The sequence below is a fragment of the Hemiscyllium ocellatum genome, chromosome 46 (genome assembly GCF_020745735.1).
Source record: "Hemiscyllium ocellatum isolate sHemOce1 chromosome 46, sHemOce1.pat.X.cur, whole genome shotgun sequence".
NCBI classification, from domain to species: Eukaryota; Metazoa; Chordata; class Chondrichthyes; order Orectolobiformes; family Hemiscylliidae; genus Hemiscyllium; species Hemiscyllium ocellatum.
The window spans coordinates 14,627,792-14,648,504 of record NC_083446.1 but is presented as its reverse complement, the minus strand read 5'-3'; the positions used below and the strand labels follow the sequence as shown (position 1 = coordinate 14,648,504).

Sequence of the window (20,713 nt, the reverse complement as noted above, 5' to 3'; positions counted from 1 at the left end):
TGAAATTGTAATCTCATTAGGCCTGGCTGCAGTGACCATTTTTTCAGTTTACCTGATTACTTGTTTTGTTCTTTTTCACAATGTGGTGTCAGTAGATGTGTAAATTTGTAACTAGATCTTGTTTGTTCAGTTTTCTGTAAATCTTGTTACTATATTGTGACTATGTGTCACGAGCCCATTGCCTGATCCAGCTGCCAAACAGAACGATTTGCATCTAACCAGACATGTCTCGAAACTGTGTGTGTATTGTAACGGTTTGGTCTTCTCAGACTGACCCTTAGGGTATCAATACCTTACTACCAGTAGGAAAACCAGCCCTTGTACAAATAAAAATTATTGTTTGATTTACAAAAACGTTTGTGTTTGTGTGTGTGTGGTCCTCAAAGAACACAGGTGGGGATGCAAGATGGTGGCGATGTGAATAGATCAGCCTCTGCACCCCAACCCAAGATAATTTTTTTTAGCTCCCACCTTAAGTTTTTATTTTGGAAAAACGTATTGTTAAATGGTAAGACAACCGTTTAAATCCTTTATCGAGCATGCAAGAATGACTAAGGGGAAAGCAAAAGGCCAAGTCTCAACACTCAGGACACTTGAAAACAGCGGGCAGGCCTGAGACTGCAACTGGGGAAGCAGCTCCAGCTCCCTCTGCAGCTGTGAAAGGAACGCCTGCGCAGCAGCACATCATGGGGGAACTCGGAGTGATCCGACAGCTGATCCAAGAGATGAGGGAAGAGACTGGGAATAAACTGGAGCCCATCTCTGCTGTGCTGCAAAAAGAGGGAGAAGGAGTTGGAATGGTTTGGGAAGGGCGACCGAGGTTGCGTCTTCGGCTGGGCGAATCCACGCCTTCGAGAAACAGGCTCGGTCCCTGTCTGAGCAAGTCGAGGACTTGGAAACAGTGGCTGGGGATCAATATCCGGGTCATTGGCCTACCAGGGCTTATGCCCAAAACGTCGAATTTCCTGTTCCTTGGATGCTGCCTGACCTGCTGCGCTTTTCCAGCAACACATTTTCAGCTACCAGAGGGAGTAGAAGGTGGGCAGCCAGGAGGCTTTTGAAATAAAATCAGGAAAAGCACAGCAGGTCAGACAGAATCCGAGGAGTTGGAGAATCGAGTATAAGCCCTTCATCAGGAATGAGGCTTGTGGGTCGGGGGGGCTGACACTTGGGTGAAGGTAGCTGAGAATGCAAAAGGTAGATGAAGGTCGGGGAGGTGATAAGTTGGAGAGAACGGTGGAGCAGATAGTTGGAATGATGATGGAAAGGTCAAGAGGGTGCTGCCAAATGGGAGGAGGAAATGAGGAAACTGGTGAAATCTATATTAATAGCTTGTGGTTGCAGTGTGCCAAGGCAGAGGATGAGGCAGTGGGGTAAAGGATCTTTCCACATTCAACAGAAATTTACCTGTATTTCTACCAATGTCATCTATCGTATCCATTGCACCTGATGTAGTCTCCTCTACATTGGGGAGACAGGACGCCAACTTGCGGATCGTTTCAGAGAATATAACTGGGACACCAGAACCAACATGGTTGAATACTTCAACTCCCCACTCCCACTCCCCCTCCCCCCAGGACATGCAGGTCCTGGCCCTCCATCGCCAAGCCCTAACCGTCCCATGCCTGGAAGAAGAGCAACTGACTTTCCGCCTTGGGACTCTGTAACCACGAGATTAATGTGGATTTCACCAGTTTCCTCAGTTCCCCACCTTATCCCAGTCACAAACCTACAACTCGGCACCATCCTCTTGACTTGTTGTCCTTCCCACCTATCCGCTCCACCCTCCTATTCGACCTATCCTATCACCTTCTCCCCCACCTTCATCCACCTATTGCATTCTCAGCTACCTCCACCCAAGCCCACTCCCAACCCTCCCATTTATCTCTCAGCCCCTGGCCCATCATTGCTGCTGAAGGGCTTACACCCGAAATGTCGATTCTCTTGCTCAACTCTGATCCCCTGAAATAAAATCATACCACACACAGGTGAGAGAAACTATATGGGTGTTCTGTCTATTGGATTAGAATTTATCTGATCATCCAGCCAGGAGAGAAAAAGTTACCGACATATGGAGATAACTGATAATATCAGGACAATGACAGGGATACACCTGAGTGACTCACCTGAGCTGGCACAGCCACACTGGGGAAAGACCCTGCTCCATGTGCAGGAAGAATTCAGTCAGACATCCAGCTGCTGAGACACCTGTAAATTTTACAGGTGGTTTCTGATGATTTTGCTGTGTTTTTTTAATCACATCGAGATCCATATCATCTCACCTTTTACAACAGTAAAACCTCCCCAGGGAACTAAACAAGGAAGAGGGCGGGAGGAACTACCCGACACGCCCACTACATCACATCACCATTCAAACCCGCGCCTGCGCACACCCGCCTCTGGATGCACCAAAATGGCGGCCGATAACCGGCACCCGCTTCAGGAAAGAAGCCGGGGGCTCTTCTACGGCTTAAATCGCGGCCCCAGAAAACCTACGTTTGGGGCTTAAGACTTAACCTGGGCAATCATGAAACTTTCTTACTGGAATATTGCGCTGAGGGCTTCAGTCACCACTCGCCATGACAAATATGGCATTGAGGCCATCACTCTCACAAACCCGCTCGTGAACCTAATCAAATGTGCGCATGCCCCAGAACCCCGTCTGTCTGATTGAGAACGTATTACAGCCAATAGCAAGCAAGGGGCATCATTAGAAGCCGGAGTTCTTGACCCTCCAGCCAATCAGAAAACCGAAGACGGCTCCGCCTCCAAACTGTGTTGGAGGGGTAGGGTTACATGTTGACTCGCTGGATACAGAACTTCGTTTTAAGTTTAGGTTTTATTTTGATGGACAATTTGATATTTTATTCTTTTTTTTGCTCTATGAGATTAAGCTCCCTCAGTTGACGGGGGAATAGGAAGAAGAATAAATCAATTTCAAATTGTGAAATTGAATAGCCCATTGAGTCATTCAACCGTTGTGCACCAGAAAGGTCTTCCAGTAAATAAGCTGAGAGTTATTAATCACACAGCACCAGTTTATAGTCCGACATGTTTAATTGGAAGCACACTAGCTTTCGAAATGTCGCTCCTTCATCAGGTGATAGTGGAGGGCTCAATCTTAACAGAATTTATAGCAAAAATTTACAGTGTGATATAACCTCAGTTATTAGCATCTTTCACTCATGCTACAGGAAACTGCCAGAGCTGATCAAGCCCTTGCTGGTAGGTGCACACCATCAAAACTCAAACTCATTTGACTAAAACAAAGGAAATAATTCCCATTCTGAATGAATCTTGCATTAAACCAGGACCGATAAGATTTTCCCCTACCCCATGAGTTGAAGGCATTTTATAAGGTTTAGGTGTCATTATGATGTGCACTCAGATATTGCCCATAAAAGAAGTACAGTGAGAAGTAGACAATATCACCCCAAACAGCAGCAACTTAGGTACAAAATCTTAGTTCCAGAAGTTGAAAGATAAAGAGGAGCAAATTACTGCAGATGCTGGAATCCGTACAGAAAATAAGTCAAATGCTGGAGATCACAGCCAGTCAGACAGCATTTATGATCGTAGAAGAATCATAGAATCCCTACAGTATGGGAACAGGCCCTTCGGCCAAACAAGACCACGCTGATGTTCTGAAGAGTAACCAACCCAGACCCATTCCCCTACCCTATTTTCACTCGACTAATGCACCCAACCTACACATTACTGAACATGATGGGCAATTTAGCAAGGCCTTAACTTAAGCAAGCACTTAACCTGCACATTTTGGATTATTGGAGGAAACCCACACAGATACAGGGAGAATGTGGAAACTCCACACAGTCGCCAGAGGCTGGAATCAAACCTGGGTCCCTAGCACTGTGACACTGCAGTGCTAACCTATCGCAGGTGAGCCCATGATGCTGATACCATCGATATGGAGGTGCCGGTATTGGACTAGAGTGGACAGAGTTAAAAATCACACAACATTAGGTTATAGTCCAACAAGTTTATTTGGACATACAAGCTTTCGGAGCACTGCTCCTTCGTCACGTAGCTAGTGGAGCAGGATTATAGGACACAATTTATAGCAAAAGGACATAAAACTGATGTGATATACTGAACAAACCTAGATTGCAGTTAAGTCTTTCACCTTTTAGAATCAGTTGCAGGTTTCAATTCATTAATATGCAAATCCAGAACTTCTTTCAAGTCACCATTCCTGAGATACCTCAAGATTTATTTTAAAAAAAAGTGACATCTCAGCTCAATGTGGGAGGTTAGAGTCTGTCTGTATTCCAACCTTGAGTCAGACCGCTTCCACTTCCAACTTAGGAATTTGTAAATGTCACATGGATTAACTGCCTACAGCTTTGTCCTTTTTGAACAAAATAGAATGCATCTGCAAATACTGATGCAGATATCATCAAAGTCATGAAAATTCATGCAGACTCAACACATTAGCTTGCTGTCTCTCCATGGATGCTGGCTGACCCACTGTGTTCTGCAGCATTTGTTGTTTTCAATTTGTTGTTGAAAAATAAAGGAGTTAAAATGTTCAGCACTACATTGTTATTTTTACCTTTTAAACTCAGAAAACTTAAAAAGTCAAATATTACAGGTTTTTCTTAAGCCATGGGCCTGCAGACACTCCAAGCTGAGCTTTCCCCAAGAGCACTGGCCTGAGGATTGCTTTCTCCACACTGGGCAAGATGCATCTGTTGTCTGCCAACTGTCCTCAGCGCTGACTGCTGCTGCCAACCTTCGTGGGGCATACCAGGCTTCATCGTTGCTATCATCCTTCGCTGCTACTACCGCTCTCACTGGGTCCCATTGGCAACCATGCTCCATCAGCCATCTCAATGCAGAGTCCAGCTCGAGCACTACTACAGACATTGATGAAGCCTCGATGCCAGCGACAGGATTCAGCATCTCATAGCCAACTGTCAAAAGCCCCAGCCACTGCCATCACTGTCTCCATGACAGAGATTTAAAAAAAATCAAAGAACCAAAAGAAAGAAATGCGGATAGACTCTGGTGAGGAGCGATACTCTGCTGCCAAATTGGATGGAGGATTTCACTCTGGCCTGACGGTTGGACTGCTTTCTGTCCACTCTTTTTACAGCATTTTCAATGGGATGCATTTCCAGATCGTCAATTCCAACCAAATAATACAGCAACATCAAACAGAGTCAATCCATTCACCAGCACCTCACTATCATTCAGCCTTTCACCATACAAAGTAAAAGGTTTGTTTGTTGTTTCTGCGGGGAGAGATTTCCAAGATCAGTGTCACTGGAAAAGCTCCATGAAATTCAAAAACTTGTGCAGAGCAATCCTGGAAGATGTATCTGCCAAACCCCTCCAATACCAGCACAGAGTCATAAAGATGCACAGCACAGAACCAGACCCCTTGGTCCAACTCATTCATGCGAACCAGATATCCTAACCTAATCCAGTCCCATTTGCCAGCATTTGGCCCATAGCCCTCTAAACACTTCCTATTCATATACCCATCCAGATGCCTTTTAAATGTTGGCGTTTACCAGCCCCCACCACTTCTCCTGGCAGCTCATTCATACACGCACCACGCTCTACCCCTTAGGTACCTTTTACGTATTTCCCCTCTCGCCCTAAACCTATGCTCTCTAGTTCTGGACTCTCCCACCCCAGGAAAAAGACCGTGTCTATTTAACCTATTCATCCCGATTTTCTTTAAAATACTGGGCTGGAAACTACTGACAATATTCCAAATGCGGTCGGACCAGAGCCTTTCATAACCTCAGCAGTATATCTCTGCTCTCTTGAAACGAATGCCAATATTGCATTTGCCTTCCTAGCCACGAGGTGACCCTGCATGAAAATCTTAACAGAATCCTGAACTAGAGCTCCCAAGTCCCTTTGCACTTCAGATATCTGAAGATTTTTCCAATCAGAAAATAGCCTATGCCTCTACTCTTCTGACCACAATGTATAACCTTACACTTTCCCATGATGTATTCCATCTGCCATTTCTTTAACTACTCTCCAAGACTGTCTAAGTCATTCTGAAGCCTTCCTACTTCCTCTTTCCAACCTGTCCCTCCACCTACCATTGTGCCATCTGCAAACTTCGAACAATGTCCTCAATTTTTGTCCAGATCATTAATGTATAACGTGAATAGTTGTCGTATCAACACTGACCCCTGTTGACTCCACTCATCATCCAGCTAGTATTCTGAAAATGACTCCTTTATCCCAACTCTCTGCATTCTAAGAGTCAGCCAATCGCCAATCCTTGACAGTGCCTTGCCACTAACATCATGGACTCTTATTTAGCAGCTTCTCGTATGACACCCTGTTGAATGGCTTCTGGAAATCAAAACATAATGCATTTCCTGGCTCTCCTTTATCTAACTTCCTCGTTATACCCTCAATGAATTCTAACTGATTTGTCAGGCATGATTACCCCTGGACAACATGCTGATTCTTCCAAGTACATGATGATCACATCCTTACAATGACCTGCCAAATGGCATTTATAACAAAGCTGACTTATTTGACTTTTATCAAGAATTTTAAAACTTTGCTTTCAGTCCTGAACTTAATGAACTGCTAGGTCCAATTGCTGTTGAGATGTGTGAACTCTGTGCTGTCTCAGCAGGGTTGATGAGTCAGTGAATTCCTTCCCACACATGGAGCAGGTGAATGGTATATCTCCCAATGTGACCTCTCTGCTGATTAGCAGGGTCGATGAGTGAGCTAACTGTTTTTCTCACACTGAGCAGGAACATTTTTTCTTCCTGGTGTGAAGTCACTGGTATACTGAGAGTTGAGATGATCACCTGAACCCAGTCCCACAATGAAAGCACCTGAAAGGTCTCTCATCATGTGAACATGTTGATGGGACATCAATTCCACAGAACTTCGGTAGCACTTTCCACACACTACACATTTGAAAGGTCTGTCTTCAATATGAACACGTTGATGATAAAACAGTCCCCAGGAACTTGCAAAGTGATTCCCACAGTCTGAGCATTTAAAAGGTCTCTCCTCAGTGTGAACACGTTTATGGGACATTAGTTCCACAGAATTCCTAAAGCACTTTCCACAGTCAGAGCATTTGAATGGTCTCTCCTCAGAGTGAACACGCTGATGACAAGTCAGTCCCCAGGAGCTCGTGTAGCACTTCCCACAGTCTGGGCATGTAAAAGATCTCTCCGCAGTGTGAACTTGCTGGTGTCTCAGCAGGTTGGATGAACGAGTGAATCCCCTCCCACACTCTGAGCAGCTGAATGGTTTCTTCCCAGTGTGAACCTGCTGGTGCTCCATGAGGTCAGATGATCGCCTGAACCCAGTCCCACAGAGAGAGCACCGAAACGCTTTCTCCTCAGAGTGAACACGTTGGTGGGACATCAGATCCCTGGAGGTTTTGTAGCATTTCCCACAAGCTGGGCATTTAAAAGGTCTCTCATTAATGTGAGCAAGTTGGTGGGACATTAGGTCCCTGGGAGTTTTATAACACATCCCACAGTTTGGACACTTAAAAGGTCTCTCCTCCGTGTGAGCACGTTGATGGGCCATCAGGTCCCCAGACGTTTTATAGTATTTTCCACAGTCTGGGCATTTAAAAGGTCTCTCATTAGTATGAGCATGTTGATGGGATGTCAAGTCCCCAGAGGTTTTATAACACTTTCCACAGTCTGGACATTTAAATGGTCTCTCACTAATGTGAGCATGTTGATGGGATGTCAAGTCCCTGGATGTTTTAAAACATTTTCCACAGTCTGAGCATTGAAATGGTCTGTCTGCAGTATGAATGCGTTGATGGCATAGCAGTCCCCCTGAATTTTTACAGCACTTCCCACAATCCAGGCATTGAAATGGTCTTTCCTCAGTGTGAACGAGCTGGTGTTGCAGCAGGTTAGATGACTGAGTGAATCCCTTACCACACACTGTGCAGGTGAATGGCCTGTTACTAGTGTGACTGCGTCGATGAGTTTCCAGCTCAGAAGGGGAAATGCATTCCTCCCCACAATCCCCACATTTCCAGAGTTTCTCCCCAGTGTGACTGCATTTGTGGTTTGCGAGCTCTGATGATTGGCTGAAGCCTTGTCCACACACACAAGTGTGCGGTTTATCTCCAGTGTGAACAAAGTTTTTTCCTTCAATGTTTAAAATGTGATCACGTTCCATTTGTGATAAAATAGGCGACTCCATCAGATCATAGTGTGATGGATGGTTTGCAGATCCTCTCCTTCTAATGGCCTGTGAAATTAATATCAAACAACAAGAGTGAAAGACTCTGGCGTCTATATGAAGGTAGGGACTGAAGGAGAGAGATTTTAGACACCTACAACTTCGTCAGAATCTTCCAAATGCTCAGCCTCCATCACTGAGGAGGAGCAGGATAACAGGTAAATGTGAACACCATCACCTCCAAGTTCCTTTCACACACTGTCCTGACTTGTCTGACATCCTGTATTAGTGGAATAGAAATTTCTTCCAATTAAATCATCCCAAAACCAAGGCCTTCGTCATCATTCCCCAACACAAACTTCACTGCTTTGCCACTGACTCCATCCCACTCCCCGCTAACTATGAGTCTGAAAAAAAGTCAGAACATGTTTTGAAATATTTCATCCCGAGGTGATTTTTCAGGATTGCCCATTTCCCGCTCAGTAACATAACCTGAGTCATCCTAGTCTCTGCCCACCTGCTGCTGAAACTCTCATCCATTCCTTTGTTACCTCTGGCCTTAACTGTCCTTGTACCCCCTCACATTCCCCTCACTGCACTTGTCGAACTTCCTCTGCCTCCATTGATGAGTGTACATGGGCTCGGTTTAATGTTTTATTGTTCCTTCCATTGCATATATCTGCATGAGGTTTTTACCACTGCCCATTCTCCCAATCATGTGCTGCTGTCCTAACAGTTTTATCTTCCCAAACGACCTCCGACAATGCTATACAGCAATGAATTGTAGGTTATTCACCCAATGATGTAATCTTGAGGTCATCAAAAACTCTGCTCCCCGCATGAATATTCACACAAAACCTGGTTCACCCACTGCCCTGTGCTCGCACAGCTAAATTTTAAATTTTATTACCTTCTATTCAAGTCTCCTGATACACAAAGAGAAAGGCCTCCAGCCCTCCCAAGGGCAATTACGGCTGGCCAATAAGAGGCTAACCCAGCCAGCAATGCCACATTCCAAGAGTGAATTTTTAAAGATGCCCTTCAAGATATTTGCATTACGCGTGTGACCACGTTGCTCCTTTAACAAGGTTATTCTGTCCTTGGTTTTTCTTAAGAGGGGTCATTAAGGCAAAGGTTCCAATTTGTCTGGAAATACCTGCTTGAAAGGATTTAAGTTTTTTCTAAAACACTTATACAATGAAAGGGAAGTGGCCAGTTCTCCTAGTTCAGGGTTTTTCTGGTTTGGTTTGAAGCTGCTGGTCAGGTTTTAGCTGGAGACCCAAGGAAACAGCTCCATGCCGATCATATCTCTCTCTCTGACATCTCTCCTGTAAGAACCCATGTTTGATTTTACATTTTCTTTGTCACAGGGCTGTTTATAGGGACGTTGCAGGTACTTGGAACAGCATTGTTGAGCTGCGATAGAGTCGATTAGGTTGTTAGATAAGTTATGTTATTTTAAATTCAGTTTTCTTTTGTATGTATATAAATTCTGTTTGTTTAAAACCGAGTGGCTTGACCAGCTGTGTCACTCCTGAAATATTCACTTGCTTAAAAAAAAACTAGAAAAGTTAGATTCTGGATACCTTCAAATAATGTTTTAAGGGAGTCTGGCCTGGTCTATAACAGATTGGGAGCCAATTGCAGGATTTATTCTATAGTTTTGATTTTGGATTGAAAGGCAGCATGTGGTAGGTGTCTGTGTATTTTGTTCTGAGTGTTGAATTCATTGGTTTAAACAGTGCGTAGGGTAATTGCTCTGTCACTAAGAGTGTTGGGGTGGTGGAAGAAGTGACTTTGGGGGCTTTACAAAACATTAACAAGGAAAAGCTGTTGGAATTTGCAAACAAGTGGGAGCTGAAATTGCCTGTGCGGCCGGAAAAAGATGTGGTTATTGCAGCATTAGCTCAGCATTTAAACTGCTGGAAACGCTATCAGAATCTTTGAAGATGCCTAAAACTCAATTGATAATTAAGCAGCTTGAGTTCGAGACAAGAGAAAATGGAAGAGAAAAAGAAATTGAACTGTTTGAATTACAATTAAAAGCAGAGGAAATATGAAGAGAGAGAAGAAAGGGAAAAAAAGGGGGGGTGGGGCGGAAGGAAGAGTCTGAATTTCATACGTTGGCACTTAGACAGGAAAGTCAGCTTAAAAGAGATGAAGGCTGAAGGTAAGATTAGTGAGGAAGAAAATGAGGATGAGCAAACCCATGGGGTTCTGTTTAAATATATCCAAGCATTGCCTAAATTTGACGAAAGATGTAGAAGCTATTTTCATCTCATTTGAAAAGGTGGCTAAACAAATGCAGCAGCCAGTGACAGTGGGTTTTGTTGATCCAAACAAAACCTGTAAGCAGAGCTAGTGAGGTATTCGCATCACTATCAGCGGAGATATCTGGGATGTATGATGAGCTCAAGAAAGCCATTTTAAGTGCAGATGAGCTTGTACCATAAGCCAAGAGACGTTTCAGGAAGGAGGGACCCTGGTCAAACCTACATTGAGTTTGAAAGGATCAAACAAAATAATTTTGAAAGGTGATTAAAGGCATTAAAAGTAGAGCAAACCTAATGAGGCTTGAGCTGCTTCCTCTATTCAATGGAGCATTGTTAACTGCACTGCTTATCTGCTTATGACGGATGTGAAAAGTATGGGTTGAGAGATATGACGGTGATAAACTGTCCTGCTTTTATGCTATATGCAGAGGTCTGATGAGAGTCAGGGGCAAATGTAGGGTAGGGGAATGGGTGCAGATGGGTTACTCTTTAGAGAGTCAGTGTAGACGTGTTGGGCCAAAGGGCCTGTTTCCATACTGCAGGGAATCTAATCATCTTCTTTCTAATGAAAACAGTCTCAAGTCCCTCAGCCGTTCCTCATAAGACCTTCCCTCCATACCAGGTAACATCCTGGTAAATCTCCTCTGCACCCTTTCCAATGCGTCCACATCCTTCCAATAACACGGCAACCAGAACTGTATGCAATATTCCAAGTGTGGCCGCAGCAAAGTTTTAGATTAGATTAGATTCCCTACAGTGTGGAAACAGGCCATTTGGCCCAACAAGTCCACACCAACACTCAAAAGACTAACCCACCCAGACCCATTTCCCCCTGATTAATGCATCTAACAACATGGGCATTTTAGCATGGCCAGTCCACCTGACCTGCACATCTTTGGATTGTGGGAGGAAACTGGAGCACCCGGAGGAAACCCATGCAGACCTGGTGAGAATGTGCACACAGTCGCTGAGGCGGGAATCTAATGCAGGTCCCTGGCACTGACAGGCTGCAGTGCTAACCACTGAGCCACCATGCTGCTCCCTTTTGTACAGCTGCAACATGGCCTCGTGGCTCTGGAACTAAATCCCTCCATCAATAAAATTTAACATACTGCATGCCTTCTTAACAACCCTTTCCATCTGGGTGGCAACTTTCAGAGATCAATGCACACGAACTGTGAGGTCTCTCTGCTTATCCACACTACCAAGAAATTTATCTTTAGCCCAGTACTTTGTATTTCTGTTACTTCTGTCACCTCATACTTTTCCATATTAGACTCCATTTGCCACTTCTCAGCCCAGCTCTGCAGCTTATTTACGTCCCTCTGCAACATCCTTTTCCACTGTCCACAACTCCACTGACCTTAATGTCATCTGCAAATTTACTAACCCATCCTTCTGTGCCCTCAAACAGAAATGGCAAACAGCAGTGGTTCCAAAACAGATCCGTGCGGTGCACCACTGGTAACTGATCTCCAGAATGAACATTTCCCATCAACCACCACTCTGTCTTTCTCCAACTAGCCAACTTCTGATCCAAAATGTTAAGTCACTCTCAATCCCATGCCTCCATGTTTTCTACAATAGCCTACTATGGAGAATCTTTTCAAACACTTTACTGAAATCCACATACATCACAACCGCTTTACCCTCATCCACCTGTTTAGTCACCTTCTCAGAAAACTCTAAGGTTTGTGAGGTACGATTTACTCTTCAAAAATTATTGCTTTGTAGATGTATATAAATCCCGAATCAAATTATTGCTTTGTAGATGTATATAAATCCCAAATCAAATTATTGCTTTGTAGATCTATATAAATCTTGTCTCTTATAGTCTTTTCCAATACTTTACCCACAACCAAAGTAAGGCGGTCTATAATTACCAGGGTTGTCTCCACTCCCCGTCTTGAACGAGGGAATAACATTTGCTATCCTCCAGGCTTCTGGTCCTATTCTTGTAGACGATGAATAAAGATCAAAGCCAAACACTCCGCAATCTCCTCCCCAGCTTCCCAGAGAATCTGAGAATAAGTCCCATCCAGCTCAGGGGACTTACCTATTTTCACACTCTCCAGAATTGATAATATTTTCACCTTATGAACCTCAATCTGTATCTCTATTCTATTCGACAACATTATTTTTCTTCAGTATTCACACTATAAAAAGACATTCATTTCAGACCTCTCCAATCTCAACTTCCAACTATTGTCCTTGACCGGCCCTAACCTTACTCTAGTCATTCTTTTATTCCTGACATACCTAAAGAAAACTTTAGGGGTTTCCTTGATCCTACCTGCCAAAGACTTCTCATGTCCCCTCCTAGTTGTTCTTAGCTCTTAGGTCCTTCCTGGCTAACATGTAACTCTCAAACATCTTACCTTCATCTCTGTTCCTTGAAAAAGCTCCACATTTCAATTGTGCCCATCCTCTGCAGTTTCCTTCCCCTTCCTATGCATCCGACACCTTGTCTAAGTGCATCAAAATTGCCTTTACCCCAGCTACAACTCTTGCCCTGCGGAATATACCTATCCCTTTCCATCACTAAAGTAAACATAACTGAATTGTGGTCACTATCACCAAAGTGTTCACCTACCTCCAAATCTAACACCTGGCCAGGTTCATCACCTGATGATGGACTTATGCAGAAATACCCATTCCCTTGCTCTGTGGATGCTGTCTGACCTACTGTGCTTTCCCAGCGCCACACTCTTGACTCTGATCACCAGCATCTGCAGGACTCACTTTCTCTGGGTTCATTCCAGTAGCAAATCCAATGTGGCTTCGCCCCTTGTTTGCCTGTCTACCTACTATGCCAGGAAACCCTCCTACACACATTGGAAAAAAAAGCTGACCCATCTAAAGTACTCAAACTATAACGTTTCCAGTCAATATTTGGAAAGTTAAAGTTCCCCATAACAATTGCCCTGTTACTTTCGCTCCTATCCAGAATCATCTTTGCTATCTTTTCCTCTAGTAAAGTGAGGTCTGCAGATGCTGGAGATCAGAGCTGAAAATGTGTTGCTGGTTAAAGCGCAGCAGGTCATGCAGCATCCAAGGAACAGGAAATTCGACGTTTTGGGCTAAAGCCCTTCATCAGGAATGAGGAAAGTTTTCCTCTACAACACTGGAACTTTTCGGAGGCCTATAGAAAACTCCCAACAGGGTGGCCTCTCCTTTCCTAGACCTCAATGGACAAGTTCTCATCAAGCCTTCTTTCTGCCACCATAATAGTGTCCTTGACTAACAAAGCAACACTTTCCCTGTTCTTATTGAAATACCTAAACCCAGAACCTGCAACAACCATTGCTGTCCCTGCTCTATCCATGTGTCCAAAATGGCCACAACATCGAAGTCCCAGGTATCAATCCATGCTGCAAGTTCACTCAGCTATTCCTGGTGTTGAGCAGACAGTTCAAACCAGCTTTCTGCCTGCTGATACAGTCTTGCGACCTTGAAACCTTACTTATGACCTCAGTACTCTCAACTGCTTGTACACTGGAGCTACAATTCAGGTTACCATCCCCCTGCTGAATTAGTTTAAACCCTCCTGAAGAGCATTAGCAAATTTCCCCCCAGGATATCTGTCCTACTCTGGTTCAGGTTTAGACCATCCTGTTTGTAGAGATCCCACCTACCACAGAATGTGCCCCCAATTATCCAGGTATCGGAATCCCTCCTTCCTGCACCATCCCTGCAACCACGTGTTCAACTGCTCTCTCTCTCCCTATTCCTCGCCTCACTAGCATGTGGCACAGGTAACAAATTAGAGATAACATCTGTTCGTTCTAGCTCTCAACTTCCACCCTTGCTCCTTGAACATCTCACATCTCCATCCTTTTTGTTACCTATGTTGTTGGTCCCTATGTGGACCATGGCTTGGGGCTGCTCCCCCTTAAGTATTCCGAAAGCACAATCGGCGACATCACAGACCCTGACACCTGGCAGGTAACACACCAACCACTAGTCTCTCCCATTCCCACAGAATCTCCTATCTGTGCCCCTAATGCTCAAGTCCCCACTGTTCTACTCCCATTTCCCTCTTTCCTTTCTGAGCAACAGCGACAGACTCTATGCCAGAGGCGTGTACGCCATGGCCTAATCCTGGTAAGTCGCACCCACCCTCCCCCCAAACAGTATCCAAAACGCTATACTTGTTATTGAGGAGAATGGCCACAGGGGATCCCTGCGCTGTCTGTTCCATTTCCGCTCCGAGTGCAACCCATCTATCTTTTTCCTTTACCTGTGGTGTGACTACCTAGAACTAGTCTAACTCTTCTCAAATACACCTTCAGCCTCCCAAATGATCTGAAATTCATCCAGCTCCAGTTCTTTTGCACAATATCACAACTAAAAGAACTGTAGAGGAGTTACTTAATTTTTTTCACGAGATCTGGACTACCCAGAGAGATACAATCAGATCAAGGATCAAAATTTACATCAATTATTCAAGGAAATTATGGACAGCTTGGAAATAAAACAATTCAAATCTACTGCATATCATGCAGAATCACAGGGAGCACAAAGATAGCATCAGACATTAAGGACTATGTTGAAGATTTATTGTCAAGACTATCCAGATGATTGGGATAAAGGAATTCCGTTTGTACTTTTTGCCATCAGAGATGTACCAAATGAATCCACCAAATCCAGTCCCTCTGAATTAGTTTTTGGGCTTGGAGTGAGAGGACTGCTACAATTGATTAATGAGAAATTGGTAAGTCATAACACAGAGACCAGATATTTGGACTTTGTCAAATTTTAGGGAACAGTTAAATACAGCAGGGGAGTTGGACTGCAAGTGAGGACTGCAGATGTTGGAGATCAATCAAAAAGCACAGCCAGTCAGGGAGCATCCGAGGAGCAGGAGAGTCAATGCTTCAAGCATAAACTCTTCATCATCGCAGCATCCAATGAAACAAGAAGGAGACAAGAAATCAAAGACTCACAATTTTGCTATTGAAGGTAAAGTGTTAGTGTTATTGCCAATGATAGGTAAATCTCTAAACGCAAGGTTTAGTGGACCTTATCAAGTCAAAAGGAGATTGAGTGAGGTGAACTATTTGATAAGGACTCAAAACAGAAAGAAATCTCACTGTGTCATGTGAACATGCTCAAAATTTGACAGGTAAGGAAATTGTGTTATTGCTTACAACATAGACTGAAGAACCAAGTTCAGAGGATTCTGAATTCGCTAGTTCTCAAACTAAATTGGCCAATGAGGTAGTTGTCAAAAACTGGGATAAATTATTAAGTTACGTTCCAGAAGAAAATCAAAATGACCAAAAGAGTTACTACAATCACATGTGGGAATAAGCTAGGAAGTACTAACCTAAGTATGCATGATGTAAATATAGGAAATGCTGTTCTGATTAAGTAACATTCTTTTAGGCTTAACCCTCTAAAAGTTGGCACAGGTTCAAGGGTGATTGAACGCCATCCTCCAAGATGACATAATCAAGTGAGTTGCGGTGAAAGCAGCTCACCAATAATAGTGGTGCCAAAATCAGATGGCACCCAAAGGTTATGTATGGACTACTGCAAAGTAATGCAGTTACATCTGATTCATATACAATTCCATGTTTGGTAGACTGTATTGGACAAAGAGGGCAAGCAATTTATATTTCTAAGTCGCACTTGCTCATACGATACTGGCAGGTACTCTTGTCTGAAAGAGTGAAGCCAATTTCAGCTTTCATAATGCCAAATAGATTGAATCAATTTAAAATCATGGCAAAAATGCATCAGCCACATTTTAGAGACAAACTGAATTACCCAACTGTGTTGCGTACATTGATGACCTGGTGATTTTTAGTCACACATGAAGGAGTCTTTGCAACATTTATCACAATTGTTCAATCAACTTCAGGTGGGGCGGGGCAGGCTTGGTGGCAAACCTGGCTAAGAATGAATTCGCCAAAGTCCAAGTCACCTTCTTGGGCTATGTTATTGGACATAGACAAATGGCCCCACGGAATGCAAAACAAAAATATTTGGGAAGTTTTCCAGGCCATCGACAAAAATAGTAGAAATACGATTCCTGGGCTTGAGTGGATTTTATCTGAAATTCATAACAAATTTTAGCAATGTGGCTGCTCCACTCACTGACTTACTAAAGAAAGGCAAGATGTTTTAGTGGACAGCGGACAATTAGAAGGCATGTGACAGCCAGAAAGCTCTGTTAACCACTGCCCAGGCAGTAGCCACACTAATTATACAAATCCATTCAAGGTGGCTATCGATGCAAGTGACATGGGTGTCGGTGCTGTGCTCTTACAGGATGATGAGAAAGTAGAAAGACCTTTTGGGTATTTCTCCAGGAAATTGAACATTCATCAGCAGAAATATTTGACAGTTGAGAAGGAGACTTTGAGCTTGGAGGTGGCATTATAACACTTCGACGTTTATGTTATCAGTAATGTATCTGAGACAATCATATACACTGATCATTAACGACTGAAATTTAAAGACAAAAATTCCATACTGTTCAGATGGAGGATGTTGCTACAGCCATTCAATTTAAATACTGCGCATGTGGGAGAACAAGAAAATGCGATTGCCGACCATTGCCAAGACTTGGTTGAGAAATTGGGGCGTTCAGTGGCAAGAGTAAACAGAGTGAATACTTTGATTATGAACATGCAAACAAAGTATATGTGTTGCAGGATTCTAACACTAAGATTAAGAGTATTAAAATGACGCAGTCTTTAAATACTGGTGGTTCTTTTTTTAAAGGGGAAAAGTGTGACTATGCTGATCCTTTAACAAGGTTATTATGTCCTTGTTTTCTTTTGAGAGGAGACATAAAGGCAGAGGTTCCAATATGTCTGGAAATGTTTACTTGAAAATGTTTTCAAGATTTTGTTTTAAACACTCGAGGGGAGTGAACAGTTCTCCCATTTCAGGGTTTTTCTGGTTAGTTTGGTTTATGTTGAGTAAGCAATCTCTTTGAAGCTGTTGGTCATGTTTTAGCTAGAGACTGAAGGAAACAACTCCATGCTGATCATCTCTCTCTCTCGCTCTCTCTCTCTGACATCTCTCCTGTAAGAACCAGTGTTTGATTTTACATTTTTTGCCAAGCGGCCGTTTACAGGAATGTTGCAGGTATTTGGAGCAGCATCACTGAACTGTGATAGAGTCGACTGGGTTTTCACATAAGTTATCTTACCCTAAATTCTGTTTTCTATTGTTTGGGTATGACTAAATTGTGTTGTTTAAAACCTAGTGGTTTGACCAGCTCCATCACTGCTGGAATATTCACCTTACGTCTGCTTAAATGAACTAAAAAAGTTAGGTTCTGGATACCTTCTTAAAATGTATATAGAGGGAGTCTGGCCTGGTCTATAACACCTCTAATTCCAAAACCCCATGAGCAATCTTAATTTCAACTGTGTTCTCAATCTTTAGGTGCCAAGGCCATAAACGGTGAAATTTCTTCACTAAATCTCTTCCTTTTTTGACCTCAGTTTCACAGTTCCAAATACTCCTTGAAAACTATGTATTTGACCATCAAACATTTCGTAACGTCCCTAATATCTGTTGTGAGACCAGGGTCAAAAGTTGGTGTATAACACAATATTGATATAAATTGGTTGTCACTGACTTGGACACGTATCACAGTCCCTTCATCATCACTTGGCAAATAACTCCCTGTGTAACGGGAGCCAGGAATAGAAGATAATTGCCAGATGATCAGGTGATATTCAGCTGTATAAACCTCTTTTAGAGTCAATGGAAGTTACAATAAAATACCTAAGACAGTTACACCCATTCTTGGAGACAGAGAAGTTAGACAATGGTAGAGTGTAGATCAGGGAGGGCAGAGATGAAACAAAGCAATGAATGGACATTGATTCAAATCCATAGCGAAGGCAGTCACAGCAGCCCCACAGGCATGTCAAGCTTTCATATATAACTGAGAGTACCACCAGAAACCGAATCGTGCAGATTACTGGTTAAAAGTGTTGAAATAATTACATTTGATTTTAAAGTTAAAAACAATGCAGCTGAAAAGATATCAGAAACACTGGGTTCAAAGGAAACTCTCACAGTTGAGGAAATTCCTGGGAATCAGGGTGACGTTACTGAGCAACTGTCCTTGTGTGATAACATCACCCACATGAACACAGAGCATCTGGGTGTGTGCAAACAAGTGATCACCATGAGAATATGAGGGCCCCTGGAGAGACTTAAAATGAGATTTATCAGAGTCGTCCAAGAAATGAGCAATATTAATTGTAAGGTCAAGTTAGAGAAACTGAAGTTGTTCTGCACAGAAGATAGGAGATGGAGGTGAGATTGGATAAGGTGTCTCAGTTTGTGATAGGTTTAGAAAAATAGATAAAGTATAGATATTCCAATTAGCTGACAGTAAAAGTATTAGATCCACAGCTTTAAGCTGGGTTACTGGGAGATGTAAGGAAGGAATTTTACATTACCTTTATTTCAATCAATACTTACATTCAAAGGCCAATAATATCCAATGCTGAATGAATAATGAATAAAGTGGCACACTCAGATCTTGGTATGTTATTTGGTTTGAACTTCCGATCTACAACTCCAAACATGCTGTAAAGTAAGTTTACAAAAGTCATCTCAGTCAATGCAAGACAGAAATTCAGAAGAGACAAATATTTCTGTTATTTGGAGTTTGCTGTATGTAAATCCTCCCCTCCTCCTGCACCGTAAAAGGTGTTTGAACTCCATCCGAGCAGTCCAGGAGAGATTATAGTTCAACAGGTTTATTTGAAGTGACGAGCTTTCACATACATGCAAAAGCTTGTGATTTCAAGTAAACCTGTTGAACCCTAACTTGGTGTCGTGTGACTTCTGACCTTGTCCACCCCAGTCCAAGGAGATAGTGAGGTCTGCTGGAGAAGTCAGAGTCCATTAAGTGTGACGCTGAAAAACACAGCAGGTCAAGACTGATGAAGGATTATGCCCGAAACATCAACTCCGTTGCTCCTCAGATGCTGCCTGAACTGCTGTGGTTTATTTTTTTCCCCCAGCGCCACACTTTACAGAGCCCCTACCCCAGTCCAAGACCAGCGCCTCTGCATCACAGCGCACGAGAGACACTCTCTCCCCGGGCGCAGAATGACCGCACATGCGCACTGCTGCCCTTCGCTTCCTGCGAAAATGGCGGCGGTAACCCCGGCCTGCCGCTGTGAGGGAGGAAATCGCGGTTTGTCCCGTTTCGTCAAAAAGGGGGAACAGATGTGACCTGATATAGGGTTTGCCGCAGGCACAAGGTGTTTACAAAACCTCTCCGTCTAACCGTCCGATCCATCGCTTCGTCCGTTCTGCCTTATTGTTACCTTTTGCGGAGCAGAAAAAAAACAACGACCCCTCCTCAGGATCGCCAGCAACGCGCATGCTCAAAACAGTGTTGGGGAGGTGGAGCGAGCCGGAGCATGCGCAGAGATAAGCGTTTCAGTGCCTTGGGCACGTTTGCCAGAGATTGCAATTGTGCCATTTTGCATTTTGAATTTATTTGTTATGTATACAAGCAGTCTTTCTATTTATCATCAACAAGCGCATTGGCCTTTATAATGCATATAATAGAGAATAAAATGTTCCTTGTGTGTATCCCAGGGATATAATATCACGAAGTCTGACACTAAACCACATATTTAAATTTTGAAGTCGCCATTACCCATTCCGGACTGTTTTAGAGAAACAACTGGTGGTGGTTTACGCTGAATGCTGCCACACCATAGATAAGCAGAGAGGTTGAAAAAGAGAGTCATTTGTGGTAACCCGCCGAAATTAAACCCACGCTATTGGCATTATGAGGAAAACCAGCAAGTGGCTCCGAGAAAGTTTCCCTTTCGGGATTGTCTTCAAGGAAGAGAATGTCGAGCTCATGTCCCAAAAAAACAGCAATGTTTCCTGTCATTGGTTGAAGGAGCTGTTTTTATTCCATTGAAGCCCTTGAGACATTGAATAACTATTTAGATGAGCACTTAACTGTCAACAACCAAAGGCCAAGTGCTGGAAACTAGATTTAGAAGTGAGATGTTTGATGACTGACATTGACATAATGGCCTAAGGACCTATCCCATTGCTGTTAAAAACTCCGTCATTCTCTATCATTTTGCAAGGTCAAAAGCAGTGTCAACAAGAAAACTTGCAAGCGTTACATGTGCCTTCCTTGATGCCCTAGTAATTGGGATTCAGCACTTAACTGCTGTTTGATTCCCAGTCAGGGGATAGAGATTTATTGTTCTTGTGCAAACTCTTAAAATGAACATGAATTCCTGACATTAAAACTA

General features: G+C 43.3%; 1 protein-coding gene across 2 annotated transcripts; it reads right to left on the bottom strand.

The window, feature by feature from the left end:
• Window positions 1–3,985: 3,985 nt before the first annotated feature.
• LOC132836314 (gastrula zinc finger protein XlCGF26.1-like) lies at window positions 3,986–19,804 on the bottom strand. 2 transcript variants are annotated; one of them, XM_060855724.1, is made up of 3 exons: window positions 19,757–19,804; window positions 18,900–19,007; window positions 3,986–8,238 (listed from the first exon to the last, which is right to left on the bottom strand). In XM_060855724.1, exon 3 carries the CDS (start codon window positions 8,188–8,190, stop codon window positions 6,733–6,735), a length of 1,458 nt encoding a protein of 485 aa, XP_060711707.1. In that variant the 5' UTR covers window positions 8,191–8,238; window positions 18,900–19,007; window positions 19,757–19,804; the 3' UTR covers window positions 3,986–6,732. The 2 variants fall into 2 exon arrangements, with proteins under 2 accessions (XP_060711707.1, XP_060711708.1); XM_060855725.1 differs by lacking the exon at window positions 19,757–19,804 and adding an exon at window positions 19,663–19,724.
• Between the last annotated feature and the right edge of the window lie 909 nt (window positions 19,805–20,713).

Excerpts from the sequence above, each read along its gene's own strand:
- LOC132836314 (XM_060855724.1), bottom strand. The coding sequence starts at position 8,190 with ATGGAGTCGCCTATTTTATCACAAATGGAACGTGATCACATTTTAAAC.